This window comes from Sminthopsis crassicaudata, chromosome 2 (genome assembly GCF_048593235.1).
Source record: "Sminthopsis crassicaudata isolate SCR6 chromosome 2, ASM4859323v1, whole genome shotgun sequence".
Lineage (NCBI taxonomy): Eukaryota > Metazoa > Chordata > Mammalia > Dasyuromorphia > Dasyuridae > Sminthopsis > Sminthopsis crassicaudata.
The window spans coordinates 529,756,273-529,780,782 of record NC_133618.1 but is presented as its reverse complement, the minus strand read 5'-3'; the positions used below and the strand labels follow the sequence as shown (position 1 = coordinate 529,780,782).

The 24,510-nt window shown below is 34.0% G+C and overlaps 1 protein-coding gene across 2 annotated transcripts in view; it reads right to left on the bottom strand.

Annotated features, from left to right (window-relative positions):
* The window catches only part of MYZAP (myocardial zonula adherens protein), a 101,945-nt gene that overhangs the window by 5,716 nt on the left and 71,719 nt on the right, over nt 1–24,510 (bottom strand). Inside the window, exons 11-12 of one of the 2 annotated variants that reach the window (XM_074294624.1) lie at nt 3,063–3,146; nt 274–374 (exon numbers count right to left, since the gene is read on the bottom strand). In XM_074294624.1, the coding sequence (XP_074150725.1) occupies nt 274–374; nt 3,063–3,146 (185 nt within the window). Of the gene's footprint in view, nt 1–273; nt 375–3,062; nt 3,147–19,649; nt 19,805–24,510 lie in introns of those variants that run through there. The other variant, XM_074294625.1, reaches the window with a different exon arrangement.

The window sequence follows — 24,510 nt, the reverse complement described above, 5'->3', positions numbered from 1 at the left end:
CACAGATATAAGGGTGGTTTACCATTTCCTTCTCCAGCTCATTTTACAGATGAGAAAACTGGGTAAAGTTAATTAACTTGCCTAGGTCATACAACTAGTAAGTGCCTGGGGCTGGATTTGAACTCAGGAAGATGAGCCTTCATGAATCCAGGGCCAACATTCTATCCACCACACCACCTAGTTGCCATTGAACTAAAAATAGAGGGTGGAATTGTTTATCTGTTTTTAGTTATTGAAGAACATGTTTTTGGAAAATAAGAAATACACAAATACCTGGGTGGTAGATCACAGCCAACTCCAATATCTCTGGTTTCCACTTCAGTCTTGGGCTGCGTTTCCATTAAATAGTCAAGTCTGCTTTGTAGTTCATTATTCTGTATTGGAGGGAAAAAAGGCAAGAGAAAAAAAATGTTTTTAGCAAAGACTATTCTTCCCTTCCCTCCCCCATTGTGTAGTGGACAACTTGTGCTCATTCTCTGGTTTCACCTCATAAATATGTACATTTTTCTATTTTCAAATACATATTGCTCCTGGCCTCAGGGAGTAGAAGGGTAGCTTTTCCAAAATGTTAATTGTTTCTATCTTCATGGATTTTATGTGAAATATGTTAGGTTCTTGATTTTTCACATTTATGAAGCAGATAACAATGTTTAAATTAGGTTAAGGTCACGCAACTAGCACATTTATTTTCCTTTGCAGTTAGCTGATGTGGAAAAGTTGGCTTGGTGATAGAGAAGGACTGCGAAATACCACACAGTGTGCCATGGAAAATCTGAGTTCCAGGTGCTATGAAAGTAACTGACTCAGGTTTTGTGAGAGGGAATGTGAGCTATTCAGCTGAATCTTAGCACAGCTTTTGTACAAAGTTATGGGACATAAAAGACCGCATCCTTTCCGATAAATAGGAAATGGTGTAGAGGGATAGAACACTTTCCAGATACCCTCTCAGCAGACAGGTCATGACAGATCTATGGACTCTGAAACCAGTCATTTAATGCACACTGTATGGGAGAATAATACTGGACACTAGCCAAAGAGACACAGAAATTTACGCACATGTACATGCACACATCTTTTTCAGTTACATCTGGACTTTACCATTCACAAGGAAAGGAAATAACAGGGGGATTTCTGCTGCCATTTAGTATCCATTTTTAAATCAGTTAATTGACAAATGTATAGGCTAAAACCGTGGACATCAGATCTAGCAATTGTGCTTACTAAGCACAAAAGAAAGAAGTAAAGAGTTCCCTAATTTGTATGCAGTATATGTCATTTGAGCACAGGATTACAGGACAATATATTAATGAGAGGAATCATGAAGGATCATACAAAAAACATTTTATCTTGGGGGAGGAACAGGAAACAAATATCCTAATACATGATAAATATATTGAAAAATTTATAACAAAATATTAATATTTATTTCCTTTCCTACAATTTATAAATTATCTTATTTTGTTGAGAGGAGGAATAGAACCAGAGAAGTAGATATTAAAATATTAGAATAAATATTAATATTTTGTCTCCTTCCATTGAATGTTCACTTTAAATGTAAGTTTATTATACTTAGCAAAGAAAATGTTATTTAAAATATAATAACATATTCTAGGAAAATTTGGATTTAATGTTATCACTTTAATTATAGAGTGGTTACAATTTTAATTCCTTACAACAATCCTATGAAGGAGGTTGTGTGAGTATAATTATCCCCATTTTACAGATGAAGAAACTGACTTGCTTGAAGTCACATGACTAGTAAGTAACAAACCAGGGCCTATTCTTTCCACTTCTCTGTACTGTCTCTTTTAGACATTTGTAGATTTGCTCTTCATTAAAAAACACAACTATGGAGTGGTTTATTCAATAATTATCTGTCATCTGAAAGACAGTGAGTTTCAAGGGAATGGAAGGCCAACAGACAAGCTTTGGTTAAAGAAAGGAATTGGTAAACGTCTAAAGAAAAACATATCTATCTGTACATAGATATACATATCTCCTGCACAAAGTCTTCTCTGAATATTTCCCCTAACACTTTTTTCAGTTGTCAAAATGAAAAGAACAAAGAAAACAATGAAAAGGGAGATGGAAAGGGGGATTTAGAAACTGCTAAATTTCACAACTTTGTCTAGGATAAATCCACATTTTGGAGGAACTGGAACAAGGAAAATAGTACTGAACAGATAATTACCTAGTGGTAAGACTGAGAGGCAGTTGCCATGATCAAGTGGAAAGAGCTTCAGATTTAGAATCAGAAAATTTTGAGTCCTGGCTCAGCACTCACACTATGAATTGTTATGTTGGTTATATTATTTAATTCTTCAGTTTTCTTAACTATAGAATGAAGGAGCTAGAACGACTGATTCAAGAAAGGGGATGTTCATACCAAGCTTCTAAGGAAACACAGTATTGCTATATATAGCACATATGTTACTTGATTCTGCTGAAGTTTTTCCCTTTTAAAATCTTTGTTCTAAGGGTTGGTTTGCTAGGTAGGAGAGAACTATGTTCAGATATGAAAGTGTTAGATAAATAAAATTTTAAAATTAAAGTAATAAAATATTTTATTTTTTAAATGGAAAGACTATATAGAAGAGCAAGTCTGTAGCTTCTCCTATTAACAATCTATCTAAATTCTTAAATTTCCTTCTAATTCTTTAGTTCTATTCCTCCTCTAGACAAAACAAGATGAATTCAGGAAGGAAAAAATATTCTTATTAATTGTTTTAAAGTTCCAGCATAAACTAAATGATCTATAACCCACTATCATATTTATTCAGCATATTACTATGATTGCCTAGAAAATTCATATAGAAGAAAGTATATACAACTAAGATAGGTTGGGGAAAAGTAGCTAAATTCATTCATTACTAGTAGAATCATAACCCTCTCAACTAATTTTGATGAATAATTATCATAATTTCATCTTTTCATTCAAAGTTAATTTGCTGTTTCCTATCTCTAAAAAGTCTTCTTTTATTTGAAAATTAAGTTTTGGTACCCAAGTAACAAAACATTATATGATACAGAAGAATTGGACCTAAATAATCATAGATTCTTACCTCGCCTTCCAAGAAGGATATTTTTTCTAAAAGCTGCAAGATAAATAATTGTTTCTGTTGCACTTTTTTCTTTAATGATTCAACCTATGAAGAAACAAAAGTAAAGTGAATAGTTAATTAGAAAAGATTCAAGAAGTCAGATAAATGCAACTTGATTGAGAATCCTACCTAATTATTTTTATTGAATAACGATAATAACAACAACAGTAGCACCTGCTGTGTATTATATTCAACACTTTACAAATATTATCTCATTTAATCCTTATAACAACATTAGGAGATAGGTGTTATGATTATCCCCATTTTATAGTTGAGGAAACTGAAATAAACAGAAATTGTGACTTGCTCAAAATCAGATAGCTACTAAGTTTCTAAGGCATTTTGAATTCAGGATTTCCTGACTGGAGGACCATCACTCAAACCATTGCAGTACTTCTAAGAGACTACATTTTGATAACCTAATAACTGGTCTAAATCAGTGTTCATGGATATATCATGAGGGCTATTTATGCAGAAATTAGAGGTAAGAATTAAGCTAGCTGTTGTCTGTTGCTAATTCTGTAGTTAGCTTTTATTGTACCCCCAATCCTCTGCATATTTCTTAAGCTCTCTAAATCTTATCCTTCAAAATTGGCTAATGTCCTATTGCATCTTGCACAGAATCTTTCTTGAAGATTCTGCTCCCATTAATATTTTTTGTCTAAAGAGGTAGCTACACCCAGAGAAGGAACACTGGGAAGTGAATGTAAATTGTTAGCACTACTGTCTGTCTACCCAGGTTACTTGTACCTTCGGAATCTAATGCTTATTGTGCAACAAGAAAATGGCATTTACACACATGTATTGTATCTAGGTTATATTGTAACACATGTAAAATGTATGGGATTGCCTGTCATCGGGGGGAGGGAGTAAAGGGAGGGGGGGATAATTTGGAAAAATGAATACAAGGGATAATATTATAAAAAAAAATTAAAAAATAAAAAAAATTATATTTTTGCCTAAGTTTCTCATTCAGCAAACATAATTTAATATTTGATTATCTATTTGTTGTGAATTGTTCTAATTTATTTCTTGGGTGAGTCTTTTCTCCCTCCTTTTCTTTAAGGTTCAAAATAATAAAGATTTTCTTCATTCTTTTGCAGTTTTTTAGAATAAAATCTGATGAACTTCCCAAAAATTAACATTCTGTGAAGCATTGTACAAATATTCAATAAATACTGCTTTATTGAACCTACTAGCTTTTCAATAGTTATCAATATTTAAAAAACCCCCACCAACTGTAAAACTACATATAAAACTTGACTATTTCCCCTCCAAATGTTTTTAGTTACCCAGATTTTGAGGGACTTTTGTGAGATGATATTTTTAAAAAATTTTTGCTTATATATATGTACATATATATACATATATGTATATATATACAATATACACATATATATACAATATACACATATATACATACACATATACACATATATATCAATATTCCACATTTATTTTTTATAAGATTTTGATTTCCATTTTTTCTCTTTCTATCCTTCCCCTTGCCTATTCCTAAGATTTAAAGCTTTCTATTATCATATATAGGTTCCACATTAGTCATGTTATGAAAGATGAAATCAAAGCAAAAAAAACATAATAAAGAAAAAAGTAAAAAAAGCATACTTTAATGTGCATTCAGACTTATAGTTCTTTCTCTGAATATGCATGGCATTTTCCATCACAAATCTTTTGGAATTACTTTAGATTACTCTATTACTGAGTCTATCAGTTAAACACAATGTTACTGCTACTGTGTACAGTGTTCTCCTGGTTCTGCTCACTTCATTAGTTCATGTATATCTTTCCAGATTTTTCTGAAATCTTACTCTTATTAGGTACATATACAGTTTATTTATCCATCCTCAAATGGTGGGCATTCCCTCAATTTCCAATTCTTAACCACTACAAAAAGAGCTTTGTATATGGATCCTTTTCCCTTCTGATGATCTCTGGAATACATACCTATTAGTGGTATTGCTGGATCAATGGATATACAGTTTTATAGCCCTTTTGGCATAGTTCCAAATTGCTCTTCAAAATGTTGTTGGATCATTTCACAACTTCACCAACAATGCATTAGTATTCCAGTTTTCCTATATCCCCATCCAATGTACATTTTCCTTTTTTGTCATATTAGTCAATCTGTTAGGTGTGAGATCATACCTCAGTGTTGTTTTAATTTGTATTTCTCTAATAGTGATTTACAGCATTTTTTCATATGATTATAGAAAACTGCATGTCCATATCATCTGATCATTTTTAACTGAAGAATCCTTGTATTCTTACAAATTTGACTCAGTGCTCTATGTATTTTAGAAACAATGTCTTTATCATAAACACTAGATGTAAAAATAGTTTCTTAACTTTCTGAAAAAATCTTGGTTACATTGGCTTTGTTTGTGCAAAAACTTTTAAATGTAATAATTATTTTGTATTTCCTAATGGTCTCTTATTTCCTTTTGGATCATAAACTCTTCTCCACAGATCTTACCTAATTTGCTTATATCACCCTATAATATACTTATTTTAATCTTATCTTGATATACATAATTACCTAGTTATTTTAAATCTTGGACTTGACATTATTTTTCTTCTTTCATAGGACATTACTTTTTTATAAATTCTATCAAAAAGTCCCATCATATACATATATATATATATATATATATATATATATATATATACTAAGGCAATTGGGGTTAAGTGACTTACCCAGGGTCACACAGCTAGGAAATGTTAAGTTTCTGAGGTAAGATTTGAGCTCAGGTCCTCCTGACTTCAGGGCTGGTGCTCTATCCACTACGCTACCTAGCTGCCTCTCCCTTTAATATCCTTAGAGAAAAATTTATTAAGTGTTTATAAAGCACTTCCTAAATGTGCAACTTTGTGATAAATGCTCTGTGATAGGGAGATGCAAAGAAGTATGACAATTCATCCTCTAGAAAGTTTATTTTTATGATTTGTTATATAAATAATATTTAGCATTAGCATAACTAATTAAGGTTACTTTTTAACTATATGATTTTAAATAAATCAATCTTAATAAAATATGACTTTTCAATCACTCTAAGCCTCTATCAGAATGTCTGGTTATCTTCTTGTTACTATTTAATTTTGTTGTTTTTTTTTTCATATGGTCCATCAGAATATCTTTTGTTCTTTAGGTTATGATTTTAAAAAAACTGCTTTATTTCATAAAACTCTTTCCAGCTTTTAAAAATATTACTCATACTTTATCTTAATTGCATTGCAGAAATCCATTACGTTAATGTACCACAATCTATTTAAACATTTCCCAATTGTGGGACATTTAGATTATACTCTTTTTGATTATTGATGATGCTGCTATGAAAAATTTTAACAGTTCTTTTTTATTTGTTTTTGATAACATTTTGAGACTAAATTCCCAGAAATGGAATTATTAAAGCAAAGAAGATTATTTGAAAGGCCATAATGAAAACTGCTAGATTTCACTTCCAAAAAAGTGCTATAATTTTGTTATTCTGCCAGTAATTAATGATGGTATTCATTTTTCCATAGCCCAACCAGTTATGACTTTTATTGCTTTTAATTAATTTTTAAATTGTGCTGTTTGATTAAGATTAAGCATTTTGCAAGTGATTGTCAATGATTTGCTTTTCTCTTTTAAAACAGTATTCATAGAGGCAGATAGATAGGATAGCAGATAGAGCATGAACCCCAGGAGGACCTGTGTTCAAATTTGATCTCAGACACTTAACACTTTGTGGGCAAGTCACTTCACTCTGTTTGCCTCTATTTCCTCATTCTTAAATGAGTTGGAGAAGAAAATGGCAAAGCACTCCAGTATCTTTGCCAAGAAGACCCCAAATAGGGTCATGAAGAATCAGACATGACTGAAAATGATAGCAACAACAATGTTATCTTGTCCCTAATAATTCTTTTCCATTTAAAAACATTAAAAGTCAATTTCTTAGGGCAGCTAGATGGTGCAGTGGAATAGAGCACCTGTCCTGGAGTCAGAAGGACATCAGTTCAAATCTGACTTCAGAAATTTAACACTTCCTAGCTGTGTGATCTGGGCAAGTCCATTAACCCTAATAGCCTTGCAAGCTAAATAAATAAATAAAATAAGTCAATTTTTCCAATGCCTTTACTGGATAAGAAAAAAAAAAAAGGTTTTAAATAGGGAAAACTTTCAAGGATGACTAGAGTAAACTTAAGAAAGCAAAGGCGCAAAGGCAAAGTTTATTTACTTTTTTTTGAGGCAATTAGGGTTAAGTGACTTGCCTGGAGTCACACAGCCAGAAGTGTTAAGTGTCTGAGGCCAAATTTGAACTCAGGTCCTTCTGACTTTAGGGCTGGTGCTCTATCCACTACACCAAGTAGCTGCCCCAGCAAAGTTTATTTACAATAAATTATATTTCTAGTATAATGTGAGTACTTAACTAGTTCTAAAATTAAGAGAGACAATAGATATGTTTTAAGAACATTTACCCAAGTAGCTAGAAAACTAGTCAGGATGTCTAATGGCCTGATCATTTTAGATGCTATATTATCATATAGCTATAAATATAGACTTAGAGAATTGATGAAAGAAGAAAATCAGGAATGCATAAGGAGGAAAAGGTAGAAGACTGAAAATAGGAGGCAACTTCATAGTGGGAAGAAAGAGGTGTTCTTAGAGTTTGAGTTTTTGAAGACTCTTAGGACTAAGTTCCAATGTTTTTTCTGCAAATATTTATCTACTTTTCAAAAGGAATTTTGTTCATTTTAATTTACTTTCTCCCTTTGAGGTATTTCAAAGATCACAAAAATTAACTGTTTGGATAATTAGTATTGATATGAAGTGGGAAATATGCAAAGATAAGTATAGAAAGGTCAAATGTAAAGTGATCTGGAAATTTCAAAGTGCTATGTAAATCTTAGCTATTATCTGCTGTTATTACCAAATTTGATAATTAGACAATGGTTCCATCATTATGGTTGCCTGCTTCAAGAGCTTTGGGCTTGTGCTTTTAGAAATATTCCCTATTTCTAATATGTATTTTATTGATAGCTCAAAGCTTCAGAATGTTTGAACAAAGTCATAAAGTTATGCAACTTTAGAATTAGAAATGACCTGAAAGGACATTCAATCCAAGCCTCTTGTTTGATAGTTGAAGAAACTGAACTCTAGAAAAACAAAATAATTTGCTGAAGGTCACATGTCTGTTTGGTGTTCTTTCTTACAATCCTAAATTTATAATCTCTCTCTCTCTCTCTCTCTTTTACAAGAAAATTCCTTTCAAGGTTTTTTTTTTTATAATCTCTAAACCACAAAATAGCTTGGAAATGATGTATTGTTTTAATGTGCTATCCCTAAAAATATTAATAGAAAGTAGAAATTTCCTGAGAAACATAGGAAAGATGTATTAGTTTAAAGCAGCAATCATCAATACTGGTTTTATGACATCCTGAGATTCTTTAAATATATAACTTTAAAGTTTGTTATTGTTCAATTGTTTCAGTCATACCTTTGCAAAAACCTGTATGAGTTTGCCATTTCCTTCTCCAATTCATCAAACATGTGAGGAAACTGAGGCAAAAAGGATTAAATGATTTGCCGAAGTTCACACAACTAATAAGTGTTTGAGGCCAGAAGTGAATTCAAGTTTTCCTGAGTCCAGATCCAATATTCTATCCACTGTACTACCTAGCTATCTCATATTAAAATTTACAAATTTATTTTCCCCATTGTTAAATAGCATTCTCATAGTAAAGTATTTTATTTGATCTCCAAACAAATTTGTAAGATTTTTGCTATTATCTCAATTTTACAAATGAAGAAACTGAGACAAAGATTAAGTGATTTCCTCAGGATCACACAAATAGTAAATATCTGAGGCTTAAACTCAGATCTTCCTTACTCCAAATGCAGAAGTCTAACTATTACAACACCTAGATTATCTCTCACAAAAAAAAACCCCTCTAAAAAATTAGCTTTAATTAAAAAAAAACATAATAATACATTGTGAGTAAAGGGAAGCAGTGTAGTGATAAATAATTATATAAAGTTAGAAGAATATTACATTTATGACAAACTAAAAAGAAAAGAAAAGAGATGAGGAACAGCAGAAATAGAACTGGGAACAGCAGAAATAGAACTACTCACTAGAAGAGAAGCTTAATTTTTGATATTTTTAATGGCATCTATTCTCATTAAGGCTGATCCCAAAAAGCACACTCTGATCATGCCTTCCTTACTTAACCTTTTCTGTGATGACTGGAATAGTTGCCTGAATTAGAAAGGGCCCACGCTTAGAAAGCCTGTCTTGAATTTCAGTGGCTAACCTCATATGGAACAAAATTCCTGGGGAAGCTTTAAAGTACTAGACATCTCTTCGATCTATAACCCCAAGAATTCTGTGATTACAATCTGGGGCAGCACATTACCAGCATGCATGTTTGCAGTAATCACTTTATTAGTTTAGATTTCCTGTTTAAATTTAAACAGTTTTATACAACATTCAAAAGAAAGCGCTCTCTAATTAGGTTAAGCTGCCACCAAGTGGTAGTAGGTGGCTTAGTACAAACTACCAGGCCCTGTGCTATAGAAGAATTATCTGAAAGAAATTAGAACTGTAGGTTTGTTCAAATTTTTTTTCCTGGGTTTTGTTTGGTTGGCTTATTTTTCCTTAAAAATGACTACTAAAAATGGCTAAACCTTGGAAATTAAGTTTCTAAAATCAAAAATATCTAGGTACAATTTACTCACTATGCCAAATTGTTATAAAGCACAGGTCTAGCCTTTGTCTTAGGTATCATTTCTCTCATTTTATGCTCATTTCTAACTCACTCTGAATCTTTATCTTATATTTGGATACTTTATGGGCACAGTACCTTTTTCTAGAATTTCATTTCCAAGATATCAAGTTAGTTTTATGTCAAAAACTAGTTCTGCATACTTGCCAACAGCTTTATCCCATTCTAGCTAGACGAAGAAACTACCTTACCCCACTTTTACATCCTTCTTATTGACTATGAAGATCTATTGCTGTTCTGCTCTCCTCAGCATTTTCTTTGTCTCATTGGCCAACACAGGGAGAAAGGTACTAGATTCTCTCCACAAACTCTCTCCATAGCATGACTTTTCAATCAGAAAAGAGTAATTTTGTTGTCTATCTATAAAAAAACAGAACTGTGTCTCCTCTCACAGAGCAATCTCCAAGAAGATATGAGTAAAAGTTAAAATTTAAATGTGGATAAATTTAGTAGAATTAAATAAAAGAAATGGATTTCCAAAAAAGCTTACATCTCATCTCGGGAAATAAAGCTTGGAATTTGCAGATTAAAGCAATTAATTTTTCTAGAAGAGAAAGCTTGCATTTCTAGCAGAAGAGAATATTTATAAAAACCAGTTTAACAAGTTTTTAAAGTAAAAAATTTAAGTAACTTTATCATAAACCAGTGATGAAGTAGCTTTTTTTGTTGTTGCTCAGTGGTATGCAACTTTGTGATTTTCTTGGCAAAGATGTTCTCAGTATTCTTTCTCCAGCTCATTTTACAGAGGAGGAAACTGAGACAAACAGAATTAAGTGACTTGCCCAGGATCACATGGCTACTAAGTGTTGAAGTCAAATTTGAACTCAAATTGATGAGTCTTCCTGACGCCAAAAGTAGTGCTCTAAGTACTATGCTCTCTAGCTGCCCAAGGTAACTTTTAGTTTCATAGTCATGTAAGTTTTTTTGTTATCTGAGACTTGGGAGCACAAATTTAGAGCTAAAATGAACCTTAGGGGTAACCTAGTCCAGCTCTTGAATTTTATAGGTAAGGAAACTGAGACCCAGGAAATTTTATTTTCCCAGAATCACTCTATTAATAAATGGCAGAGCCACTGTTTAATCCTTTTAAATATGTGGTAGATCATGATGTAACTCGATAATTCAGTGTCATGATTGATATCCAGTTTTTCTAATTGTAAATAAAATTTTGTACATATGCCTAAGCCTGTGAAAAATAAAAGATCATATGAAAGCATGGTATTTTCACCTTTTTGTTGTTTTTTTTTTTCATGTTTTTTTCCCTTTTGATCTGATTTTTCTTGTTCAACATGACAAATATGGAAATATGTTCAGAAAAATTTAACCTATATTGGATTGCTTGCTGTCTTGGGGAGGGAGAGGAGAAAAACTTGGAACATGAGATTTTGCAGAGATGAAAACTATATTTGAAAGAAGAAAATACTATTTTAAAAAAAGAAAAGACTATATGAATATCAATTGTAATATAATGCTTTATGGAGGATTTTGAGAGACATTTTGCCACTGGTACTGAATGAGGAATGCTCACTCTTAACAATAGATATTTAGCTTTTCATAAAGACAGAAACATAAAAGAACATTCTACTTCAGCTTTATCTCATGCTAGAGTGCCTGATTGATAGATTTCACTCCTATAATATTGTTGATAATTCATATCTGATTCTCTGTGACCATGTTTGGGGATTTCTTGGCAAAGATATCAGAGTGGTTTGCCATTTCTTCCTCCAACTCATTTTATAGATAAGGAAACTGAGGCAAATAGAGTTAAATGACTTGCCCAGGATCACACACCTAGGAAATGGTTGAGGCTGGATTTGAACTCAGGAAGCTGAGCCTTTTTGGCCCAGGCCAGCACTCTATCCCCTGCATTATAATGCATCCTGGTAGGATTACCCTATCATTTACTAATTTTTTCAGATTTCCCAAACCCTTCCCCTACCCCCCAAGTATGAATCAGTTCTTACCCCCAAACCTTGACCTGTATTCAGGTCCAGGCTCCTTATCTTTCCCCTCCACTGCCTGGAATACTACATAAACCCAAGTGGCTCTACTAGTTTGGGGTACCTTATTTCACCTAAGGACCCCTAAGGACTTGATCTGTTTCCATCCTTCCTGACTGCCCTTTATTAAATTTCCCCTCAATAAAAAGCATTACTTTCTGCTGACTTCCTTCTCATGCTGTTTGTCTTGTGGTGTTCAGCTCTTCCTTGTCTTATACTTTGGAACCTCAAACCTCACTCAAACTACTTTGAAACTTCCACATATAATGAGACAAATCCATATTTCATTCTCTTCACAGGAAAGGTTTCATTATTACATCTGCCCCTAATTACATTAATTTTTAAATTTATATTAATTTTATTATATTAATTAAATAATTAATTTAATTATATTAAAATGATTGTACTTTAAGCATTTATTTTTATGTTAAAAAATAGAATCCTCATGATAAAAAATGACCTCAGGAAGCAAGTTTAAAAAATAATGGAAATACTAAACCTTTTTCCTGAAATAAACCATATGGGGAGAACGAAATCAGCTATTAAGTTATCAGAATTTGCCCTGCTGTAATATACTACAAGAAAGTAGCTTAACAAGGAGGGGAAAAAAGTTATAATACCCCAATTGAGAGGAAAAGGATGGAATGAATTAAAGCATGAACAAAGTGAAACTGAAAAATTGCTAAATGAAGTTAAGAGGGGAAAATGAAAAATCAATGAAAGAAAGGGGTAAAAAGGTACATTTTTCATCTTCATGATGCCTGATTGGGTTTGTGAAAATTCATTTTCAATTAATGTGTCTTGTGGCATTCAGCCAGGGCACATACAACGAACAGTGCTCATATTTTAATCAATTTTTTTCTATTAAGTTCCGAGTAATGTATAGTAATAGAATTATGCCATTTAAAGGGCTCAAGATGAAACTGTCTTCCAAAGTAAAATAATCTACTTTTGTTTGACTTTTATTTTAGGCTCATGATATGTTCCATTCCTTTTTAAAGTAGGCAACACAATAAAATATTAAATCCAATCCTCTGAAGCACCTAAAAATCATCCTTAGGTGTATACAAATGATACAAAGAGGTATAAATTGATTTTATGGCTTGGACACATTCACAGAGAATGTATAACCACCAAAAAGAGGAAAATGGTGGTTCTCCCTGTGACATCAGAATTGTTCTGTCACTGAATTTCTTGTAAAAAGAGATTTTTTTTAAATCCCCCCCGGCCAAAATACTTTATTACACTCAAATATAACCTCATAAAGTAAGAGATACTTCATTACTCATAGGGCACTGATAGGCAGATTTTCCTTATCAACTTTATAATCATTACAGGAAGAAAATACCTATACATAAAAAAAATCTATTTGTACTCTTAAACTGAACTAAATTAAAATAGAACTGGGTGACAGAGGACAGTCTACTTATACCAGTTTTGTAAAACATTAGAAACTACTATAGGATGGGGGAAGATGGGGAGATCTCCAGAAATGCATTGCTTTTGATCACTTTGAATAGAGGAGATATAGGTTGCTTTTTTCCCTTACTCCTTTTCTGTTTCTTCAGCCTTTTGCTAGGGGTGGGGAGTAGGGGGAGGGGACAGGGTGGTGACTGGGAGCTTGGAGGATGAAATTCCTGTAGCTTCTAACCATCTATTGAATGTTTCATTTACAAGGAGACCTACAAAACTATTGCTGAATAATGGGGGAAAGAATCTTCTACTTCAAAGTCTTTGAGTTTAGGACCTAGAAGTAATAACTTCTTAACCTTTTCTGTGTCACAGACCCTGTTGGCAATCTAGGGAAGCCTACAAATCCCTTCTTAAAATAACATTTTTAAATGCACAAAATCAAATACATATAATTATAAAGGACGTTAAATTGAAATAAAAATGTATTTTTTAAAACCCATCCAAGTTTATGCCTCCCTGAAATCTATATTCTCACTCTTGGAATGGTCCATAGATCACAGCTTAAGATTCTCTATTAGGACTTGTGCAGAACTTTCTCTTCCAGTGAGATATCTGGGGCTAAGGTCTTAAGAAATAATACATGTTTGGTTTAGAACAAAGGTGTTGAACTTATGTTCATAGCCTGAACCAGGTTAAAATGTAATTGATAAATGTTTAACAAAATAAATATAAATGTAATACAGCAAAATGCTAGTTTGTGGCTTTCTAGGTCAATATGCAGCTCTCAGAATTGACACCCAAGGATCAAAATTAGGATTTGGTTTTTGGGGAAAGTGACCTATCCTTTACCAGAACAACTATTCATTTGCTTTTCTTTAACCCCCCTTTGCATAGTGAATTCATTTCTTCCCACTACCACTACCCCAAACAATTTCCCAATACAGAAACTCAGTATAAACATAGGCCATCATTCTTTCTAACATATCACTCCATACCCTCCCTGCTGGCATGAAGACCATGTATATGAATCAACAGCCAGCCCCATAATATTTACCCCCAATTTCCAGTAAATCTAGGTCTTCTACTGGAAAAGTCTAATAGTAGATAGAGGTGGGAAGGGCATAAGTTATATGATGCATGACATTAGATTTTGAACTAAAACAAATCTCAGAAGTCATCTATTTTAATCTCCTTATTTTAAAGTTGAGGAAATTAAAGGCACAAGTGGTTAACCAAAGTCACACAAATAGTTAACATCAGAGACAGATTTTGAACACTCTTCAGATCCCTAAGCCCATACTCTTTATGTTGTACTATGCTGTTTAGGCAAATTTTGTACTGCGTTTGGATGATAATTGGAATAATAGAAAAGGTAATCAAGATGAATTTTTAATTCATCAAAAACAAGTAATTGTTTTTTTCTTAAAATTTCTGTGGACCAATAGGCCAGGAAAATGATCACAAACCAATCTTTAATCAAGTCAACAAACATTTATTAAATCCCTACTATATGCCAGGCATTGTGTTAAGCAATGAGGATACAAACAAAAGCAAAATACAAACAAGTTTTATATGTATATGATAAACTTGAGATGATCCCCAAAAGTGAAGTCAATAAAATTAAGAAGAACTAGGACTTTTTGTAGAATGGGAACTGAGACTTGAAGGAAGCTGGGAGGTAGAAAATTTCAGGCGGAAGGGACAATAGGCAAAAATGCCTGGAATTTGGAAATTTGTTCAAGGAATAGCAAAAAAGCCACTGGATTTCAGGTTATATAGAAGGGAGCAAAATATAAGACTAAAAAGGTAGGAGGGGACCAGTTTTTATGAAGGACTTTAAAAGAGAGACGATTTTGTATTTGATCATAGTGGCAAAAGGGAACCACTGGAGTTTAAGAAATGGAAGAATAGGGGAAGGAGTGATGTCATGAAATTTATACTTAAGGAAGATCAATTTGCTGGATGGATGGACTGGAGTGGGGAGAAATTATAGGCAAGACACATAGTCTATATATAATGAACACAATATTCTATATATAAGATGATAGTTGAATACATGGAAGATGAGATAACTAAGTGAAATAGTATAGAAGGAAAAGAAATCCTTAGGGATTTCTTGTAGTTGATGGATGAAATAAAGATCCAGCAAAACAACTGAAAAGAATCAGATAAGAAGAAAACCAAGAGAAAGAAAACCTAGAGAGAAAAGAACATCAACAAAGGAGGCACCAATAATCCAAAGGCTGCAAATAATGCATAAAGGTTATAACAGTTGACAAAGGACCATTAAATGGGGTAAAGAGGTCATTTGTACTTTGGAGAAAGAGTTCCTGTTGAATGATGAAGTTGGAAGTAAAATTGCAGAATTCAGAAAAGAGTGAGAGGAGAGAAAGTGGAGGCTTTGATTGTAGACAGCCTTCTCAAGAAGTTTTAATCACAAGAGAAGTCATACCATCACTACCAGTAGGTGTGGATGGATCAAGTGAAATGGTTTTGAGCTGGGGAAGACATGTATTCTTCCCCAAGACGATGTAATGAAGGCAGTAGGAAACCAACCAGTAAACAGAGATTGAAGTTAAAGTGAGAGAGGAGATGACACATGGGGGATTCTGGAAAAGATGAGATGGGATAGAATGGGATCACAGGCATATAGATGGGTTCATCTCAGCAAGAAGAACCACTTCTTGTGAGACAAGGTTGATGAAAGAGATATTTTTTGTTAGAAAGTTGAATGACATGAAATAAGGAAAGGAGGGGAGAAGAGGAAGTTCTCGGTGAATGGCTTCTACTTCTTAATAGCATGTTAGATCATTTTTCCAGGAACTGGTTATTTTTTTAAAAGAAGCGACTGAAATTAATATGAATCATTTAGAAATGGCAAAGACTTTTTCACTCCCCTGTTTCACACTGTGCTTTCCTTCCACTGAGAACATTTAGTCAAATATCACACTCCACTTGACCTTGTGGCATTGCCTACCCCATAGATTATACTGGAAAATAAATTATGGATGATTGTTATTTAAACATGAAAAGGGTTTGTGGGTTAAGATGGTTGCTTATTGAGATTCTCTTGAGAGGAAGAAGTGGAAAATGTTTGTATCAAGCTTTCTTATCTCTGCTTTCATGGGAGCAAAGGCAAATTTCTTGAGATTTAGTTTGGGCAGGTATGAATTTCTTGAGACAAGATTCATTCAGAATCAGGCAGATTTGCATATTTTCAATGACTATGTATTGCCATCAAGTTTTCTTTTTTTTTTTTCACTTTCTTTTTAATCATACCCAATATTCACATGTATAGAACTCCTATTTTCCATAAATTAATGATAGAAGGATAAGAAAATAGAATAGGGAGCTCCTGTAAAAAGTATCTAAAGAAGGTGTTTTCAACAATACTACTATAATTTCTAGGCCTACATTATTGGAACAGGGGGGGACTAAAATATCATTGAGTTAAATCTCCTTTGAGAAAATGAGACCTGAAGGAATATCATGACTTGCCATACTATCACTAAGAGCCTGAAGCATTATTTGAATCCAAATTTTCTGACAACAATTTCTGCACTTTATCTATCACAGTACTCTGACATCTTCCCCACCCCAAGGCAAAGGGATTTTTGTTCAGTGTGAATCAGAGAGATCTCATCATTGCTTTTAGTACAAGCTAAACATGTTGCCTTCTTCTACTACACCTGCTGGCCCCGAGGCTGGATTTTTCATGTTTGGTCAGGGATCACATTCCCCAAAGGATGTGTAAGAGCCATAAATGGCCAGAAGATTCATCTCACTGGCAAAAAGTGCCCCGTTGCTTAAGTGATATTGATGGCTTACTCCTGATTTCCGCCCCCCCCCCCCAAGAATAGTTTGAACCTTCTAGATATATTTGTCTTCTACACATATTTGGAGTCAAAAGAGCAACTAATCTGTAGAACAACAGAATTTATTTAATAACATTTAAAAGAAAAACATGTCCGACTTTTAAGAGAACAATAAGAACACCATCTATATTACATGTACTTCATAAAACGAAATTGCAATAGGAAAAAGGAAGAGGGAAGGGAATAAGCATTTATATAGTGCCTACTGTGTGCCAGGCACTGTGCAAAGTGCATTACAAATATTCCAACTGATCCTCACAACAACCCTGTGAGGTAGGTGCTGTTACTACCCCCCTTTTACAGTTGAGAAAATTAAGTCAGACAGATGACTTGGTCAAGTTTACACAGTTAATATGGCAGGGCTAGTGTCTGAAGAATTCAAGTCTTCCTGACTCCAAGCTCTATCTACCGTCCCACCCAGCTGCCTCTATCGTCTTCCATTACACACACACACACACACACACACACACACACACACACACAGCTTGTGTATATATGCTATTTCTGGCACTGTCTGTAAACTTCACACTGAGTAGAATATATTAATATTTAAAAATTAAACTAAGAACAAGACTATAACAAATTCTGGCACTTAGAATCTTAACACTTCTTTTTACTAAACATTCATTCCATATAAATATTTTCTAATGGCACCTCATACTGGGATGTGGCTAGCAATGGTATAGGATGAGAATTCTGCTAAACAATAGGTCTCAAGCAGATAGATAATGGGTCAAGCTGAGGGAAGCCCTTAAAACAGATGGAAGTAGGTTCAACACCCAGAAGGTCAGGAAATCAGTCAATGTAGCATCAGCAAAGTTGGATTCTGTCTTCTGTAACTGCTCCTACCCTAGACTTAAAGGAGGTGAATATAACCCTCCCCAAAAGGGAATGGACCTATAGAAAAACCCTCTCCTTGATTAAAGTATGGTCAGAGATACTAGAAATATCTTTAAAGTGCTTAGGATTGAAGGGGCTGCCTTTTGACTTTGTATTTCAGTACCTAACATAGCATCTGACACATAGTAAGTGTTTAATAAATATTTATTGGCTGATTGCTTTTCCATGTTTCAACTCTCTTATTTGAGAAAATATCACCCACTTACTCTAGTAGTAAGATACTACTTCATATCAACATGTTTTGTTTCTTCAGGAAATCAAAAAATATTAAAGCTAGATTATCTATTTTGATGACACTTTCCTTCACTTATTGATGAGGAAACTGAGGTTTAGAGAGGCTAATTAAATAATTGATTCATCCAAAGTCAAAAAGATGATAAGAACTCTTATTCTAGGCATGTAGGTATTACTATGAATAAAATAACTAGAATCAGAGTTCAAATCTCCCTTTGGACTAGCTATGTGACCTTAATTTAACCTGTATGTGCCTCAGTTCCTTCAAATGTAAAAGTAGGGATAATAACAGTAAATGCCTCCCAGAGTTGTGGTGAGGATAAAATGAGAGTGTGTATATAAAGGATTTTACAAATCTTAAAGTCTATATAAATGCTAATTATCATAATAATTTGTTTTGTTGTTCTTTCTACTAATACCATGACTGCAACTCTAAAAATATTAACCTATAATTATATAGGACTTCAGGGACTAGAGTGCATTTTATACATAATATTTAATCTTATATTTGCCTAGCAAGATAATTAATATAAGTGTTATTATCTCCTATTTAAAGATGAGGAAATGAATATTAAAAGAATTTCAATGGCTCACCTAAGGTCATGCAATAACTAAATTATAGAATTGGAACTTGAACCCAAGGCAACAAACCCTGCTGCCTCTCAGAAACACTGTATGTAGGCTTTAAGATTTGTAACATCCTTTATATATGCTATCTCATTTTTTAATCACCACAATTCTGGGAGACATTTATTATTAACTCTTTCAGAAAGGAAAATGATCCAATTCATGCTTAAATAAAGCTCAAATGCTGATGTCTATTCTATCTATCACAACAGCCTCCCAAATACTCACCACGTAAAAGTACATTATTTGGTCACTGAAAACTATATGAGCATTTTTTTTTTGCTTAATTATTTTTGGAGGGGGATCAAGAGTGACTTTGTAAGGAAAACTTCTTTAGTTCAGATCCATTTGAAAATCAGATCATCAGTAATGTCTTTGATAAATTGTTTGTAGCTTTATTCTGTATATAAGGTTTTATTTTTCAAGTGTACATTGTCTGGAACCCAGCATCCAAATGTCACTTCCTGAATACTGCTTTTACTTGCATTTTAAAATTTAATAACAGACCTTTCTCTTTTTTTTAACCTTGAAGTCTGCTTCCAGTTTCTGAAATATTCCAAAAGAGCAGTTTTTAAGATTCTTTCACTTCTCTGTTTTCAGCATACAGGATGTAATTTTCTGAGTAGTATTTAACTACATGGATAATTTCCCAAACCAAAGTCCTAGGATTTTTCTTCTTAATGGAATTTCCTTAATGTTTTGGCCATTGGATGCCAATGGGCAAGTATCACTTCTCCACCACGAATGTTCTTCCAACATCATATGGTACATCACAGGGTAATTAGAAAAGCTTCTCAGATCAGGTCACCATTTATCATCTTCCAAAGAAACGAAGACTAAATCTGGCGAACAGCTCATGTGACATAATCTAGAAACAGTTCAATTCAGTTGATTAGGGTTCTAGATTCTACTGGAAATTTTCCTTTTCCCCTCCCACATTTAAAATGGAATTGTGTGGCCTAGTGATAAAGATTATGAATCTCTGACCAAAGAAAATAAAGCAGATTTTTACCTCTTATCTTTAGAAAATAAAAAAACAGACTGAATACAAGACCAATGGCAAGATACAGAGTCTGAAATTCAGCATAAGTATGGCTAAAGTCAATCTCCTATAATGTATATTGGTAAAGGCTATGAAGTGACTGTGTGGGTCAAAGAGTTATGTAAAAAAAAAATGTAGTGGGGGAAAAAAAACAGAACAAAAGAATGTTTGTGTATACAAATGCTATGGGTAAAGGAGATTTTGAAGATGGAAACTGTTGAAGATTGGTAGCAGTATACTGAGAGAAGAGGTACAAAAAGCTGACCAAAAGAGGCAGGTTTTGTTTTTGAGTCCACAAAAGAAAACATAAAAACAATTTTTAAAAGACTTTGTGATATGGGTAACAAGCAGGTCTGCCGTGTCTTTTTCTATCCAAAATTACCATTCTTTATGGGACACGTATGTATATCTTCACATTGATGTATCTCTGTAACACAACTCTCAGGTCTCCTCTAACCTGAAATCATCCTCCAGTGATCTTTCCTTCAACTTGAACCTCATTTCTCTCATCCATAAAGTGAGAAGGTCAAACTAGATCAGAATTCTTAACCTTTCTGGTATCATGGACCATTTGGTCAGTCTGAGGAAGCCTAAAGTCTTCTTCTTAAAATGATTTTTAAAAGCAAATAAATAGAATTATAAAGGAAATCAATACAATTGACATACAGTTATAAAAAGTATAAAAAACCTCAAACCCAGGTCCCCAGTCCTTCAGTGTTATATGACTTCTAAGATCCCTCCTGGTTCATTCTATGAAAAACAATTTCTCAGAAATTGTGCAAAGGTGTTATTTATACTTAAGAAGTAAGACATTAAGACCTGAACTACTTTATTTTTTTTCTTTCCTCCTTTCTTCCTCTTCTTTCCTTCTTTTCTTCTTTTTTTTGTTTCTCCATCTTACAATTGCAATGTGGTCATTCTGACCCTTTCCTTTGCAGTCCAGAGCCTACCTCCACTACCTTTGAGGGATCACCGTATTGGTGCTGCCCTGTGTGTGGACACCTGACCTGTTTTAGTCTTCCTGTAGCTCAAAATTCCTGAGCTCAAGTGATCTGCCACCTTTGGCCTTCCCAGGAATGAAGATTACTGGGATATTCCATCATTCTAAGACTCTATTCCCTTCCTAAAAAGCTACAGAACTGCCAATTTTCATAGATACTTCCTGAATATTTTAAACTAAGGGAGAAAGGTTTGGAGAGACACTAGTACTTATCCTGGGGGAACCACAGTCCAAAGAAGACAAACAAATCATGTTCAGTCACTGGCAATATCCAGATATATCTCCACAGGAACAAGGTATACTGTATTACACTTGATCTTTGCTTCCTGTTAACCATTAACATCCATTCTACTTTATAAAAATCTGTACTCTCAAACTATCTGGACAGCCTTTGTAAGACTTTTATTTATCTACAAGGCTATCAGCCAGACAGAGAGCATTCTCTAGTCATTATTCGTGGCTCTGACAGCCTAAGAACTCCTGAAGGACAGGAGGTGGCAGGATGTAACTCTCCAACAGGAGAAGATGAAGGTCATGGATGCTGACAAATCTCCCTGTCACTTATCTAAATGGGTACACTTTTGTGGTCATCTCTTCTGTGTTTCTGTTTCATTTATGGCTTCAGATTCTGGATTGTCTGCCTAACCAGTTAGATGAGATTTTTCTAGTATTTAGAATATAGTTCAAATAGAAAGGGCCATAGCTAGAGGAAATACTGAGGAAGGACTAGCTATATAAATTAAAGACTTAGGCACATACTTGGCAAAAGCTTAGGTTACTGCTGTGAAGTAGCATCTTGGGAAGCTCCAGGCGTTTCTGAACCCACCAAGGATCTAGTTTAATGAATAAAAACTAATTATACCCTTTTTTTCTTATGCCATAAGCCAATCCTTACTCTGATCACATGGGGAAGACCCCATGGACTTGACTTTTTGTAGAGAAAGAAGTATTAGATACCTACAAAAGAGATATAAGGCAGAGGACATTATTGTAATGCTCTCTGCTGGTTGAAATGGAAAGTGCCATGGAAATAATGATTTAAGTTACTTTTTATTAAGCTGAAGAATGTGTGCACCCATTTGTACAAATATGCAATTATAAAACCTTCCACTCACATACTTCCCTCTCCCTTCTAAGTCTGAATAAAATTGAGCGTTTTTTTCTTCTCCACATTATTTTCCCATGGGCCAGTGTGATGCTTTGGTTGGCAAAGGCAACAGGCTGGGTCACCGCAATTGAAAAGGTGTGAATGACCGTGTTTGCAGAAGTCTGAAGGTTTAAAGAGGTGTTAACAGCAGTTAAGTGCTTTGCCCAAGCCTTCAGAGGTGACAGAGCTGCAAGTGAGGAGGAGAATTAAGCATCTTCCTGGGTACTTTGGCTAATTCACTCCCATTAGTTCATTCCTGTGTATACTAACCCTTTCCCTCATTTGGGTTTTAAAATATGTGCTAATGGAGGGAAGTAGATTATACAAATAAAAGCAAGTATCTTTTTTAATGATAGTAAAATAATTTGTTCTCTTCTGGTCTCATTCCTTCCTCTGCTGCACTAATAACTGAAAATCAATCAATCAGCATTTATTAAGTGTTCACTGTGTGCCAGGCAATGACATTTGGGAAGTCTGGTGACTAATCTAATGCATGAAGCCTAATTCAAGGAGGACCTACCCCACAGAAGGCTATACAGATAAGGAATACAAAGGAAGGACCAGAGAATGTTCCTATTCTGCACATGTTCGCAGCTTTAAGGTCTTTCTCCTTTCCAAATACTCTGTAGAAATAGAGAATAGTTGAGTAGCACCCACTATGTAATAACCTTATATTCATTTGAAGTCATGACCCTTATGATCTTTTCTAATGACCAAGTAAGTGCAACTAATGTCATCTGTCTAATTAGGGACATATTTCTTTCTTTTTCTCTTTCTTTTTTCACTGAGGCAGTTGGGGTTAAGTGACTTGCCCAGGGTCACACAGCTAGGAAGCGTTAAGTATGTGAGGCTAGATTTGAACTAAGGTCCTGACTTCAGGGTTGGTCTCTATCCACTGTACCACCTAGCTGCCCCGATATATTTCTTAAATATAATTCAGTCTGGTGGTCTTTTGGGGGAAGTCATTTTAACTTTTGGCTCTCTCAGCTGAATATATGTATACATTCTTCATGAAAAAGAGATCACCTTCTTTCCTTCTCTTGCCAATTTTTCTTGGACATCTTCTATTTTCCTAGCAGTTAAGTATCCTAGTAGATAGAGTACTGGACCTGAAATCAGGAAGACTGATCTTTCTGAGTTTAAATCTAGCCTCAGATACTTACTAGCTGTGTGATCCTGGGCAAGTCACTTAACTGTTTCCCTCAGTGAGGTTGGAGAAGGAAATTAAAAAAAAAAAATTCCAGTATCTTTACCAAGAAAACTCCAAATAGGATCACAAGGAGTCAGACAAGACTGAAAAATTACTCAATAACAAAGTTTGTCATTCTAGTTATGTGTAAAGTTCTATGTTAGGGTCATATATAAATCATCCTCAGAGAACTTAATAGTTTACAAAGCTTTTTCCTCCTGTGTTTTCTTTAATACAAAAAGGTAAATTCTTATTTCTGTTTTTACAGAATGGACTAAATTCAGAAAACCACATAATAGTGTAACTTTGGGTGGTTTGATTTAAAAATGGAAAGCATTTATTTTAATATATAGAATTTCTTCACAGACATTATAACTAAAATGATATATGAGAAATAAAATAGCATCTTCAGTGAGTGTGACCCCTCAATCCATAATACACATGAGCTCTCAAACTTCAATACCATATAGGGGAAATTACTCAACTAATTTGCCACCAATAAAAAACTTACTCTGTAGTCAGATAAACAGATGTTTGGCTCACTGGAACAAGACTTCACAGCTAACTTCTCAAACACATTTGCTTCTCAAAGTTTGTCCTTACAATATGATCTGATTTTGACTGCTGATTTGACTTAACTTCTCAAAGTAATGGAAATATTAATGTCTATTTGAATTTTAGTATGCCATCATAATATATGTATATAAGATTTTTTAATCTAAGTGCAGCCTCCCATTCCAGAGCAATCCCTTCTTCAAAGCCATCACAGATAGCCATCCTCTCTCCTAGGGACATCTGCTTCTAGTGGACAACTCTCTTCAATAAACAATTCAATCTTTTGCTGAACCAAAAAAAAAAAACCCACAACTGTCTTTGTGATGTTTGCCATTTTGCCTTCTAAGACAACACAGCACAAGGCTTTGCTCTCCCCAACATGATAGGTCTTCAAAAATGTGAAGATATATGTCATTTCTATTCTTAGGCTTAATCCTTAATCCTAGCCAATCCCCTCTAGTGGTTCACACAGGACATGATTCTCATATCCCTCACATCATTGTGATCAACTCTCTTCTGGATGCATTTCTTTTTGTCAAAGTTCTTTCAAGATACTACCTTTGAACGACAATAACCCAAAAAGGTTGCCATTACAGTTACAATACAGCAACTGAGACTTGAAGACACTTGTTTTTTCTGCA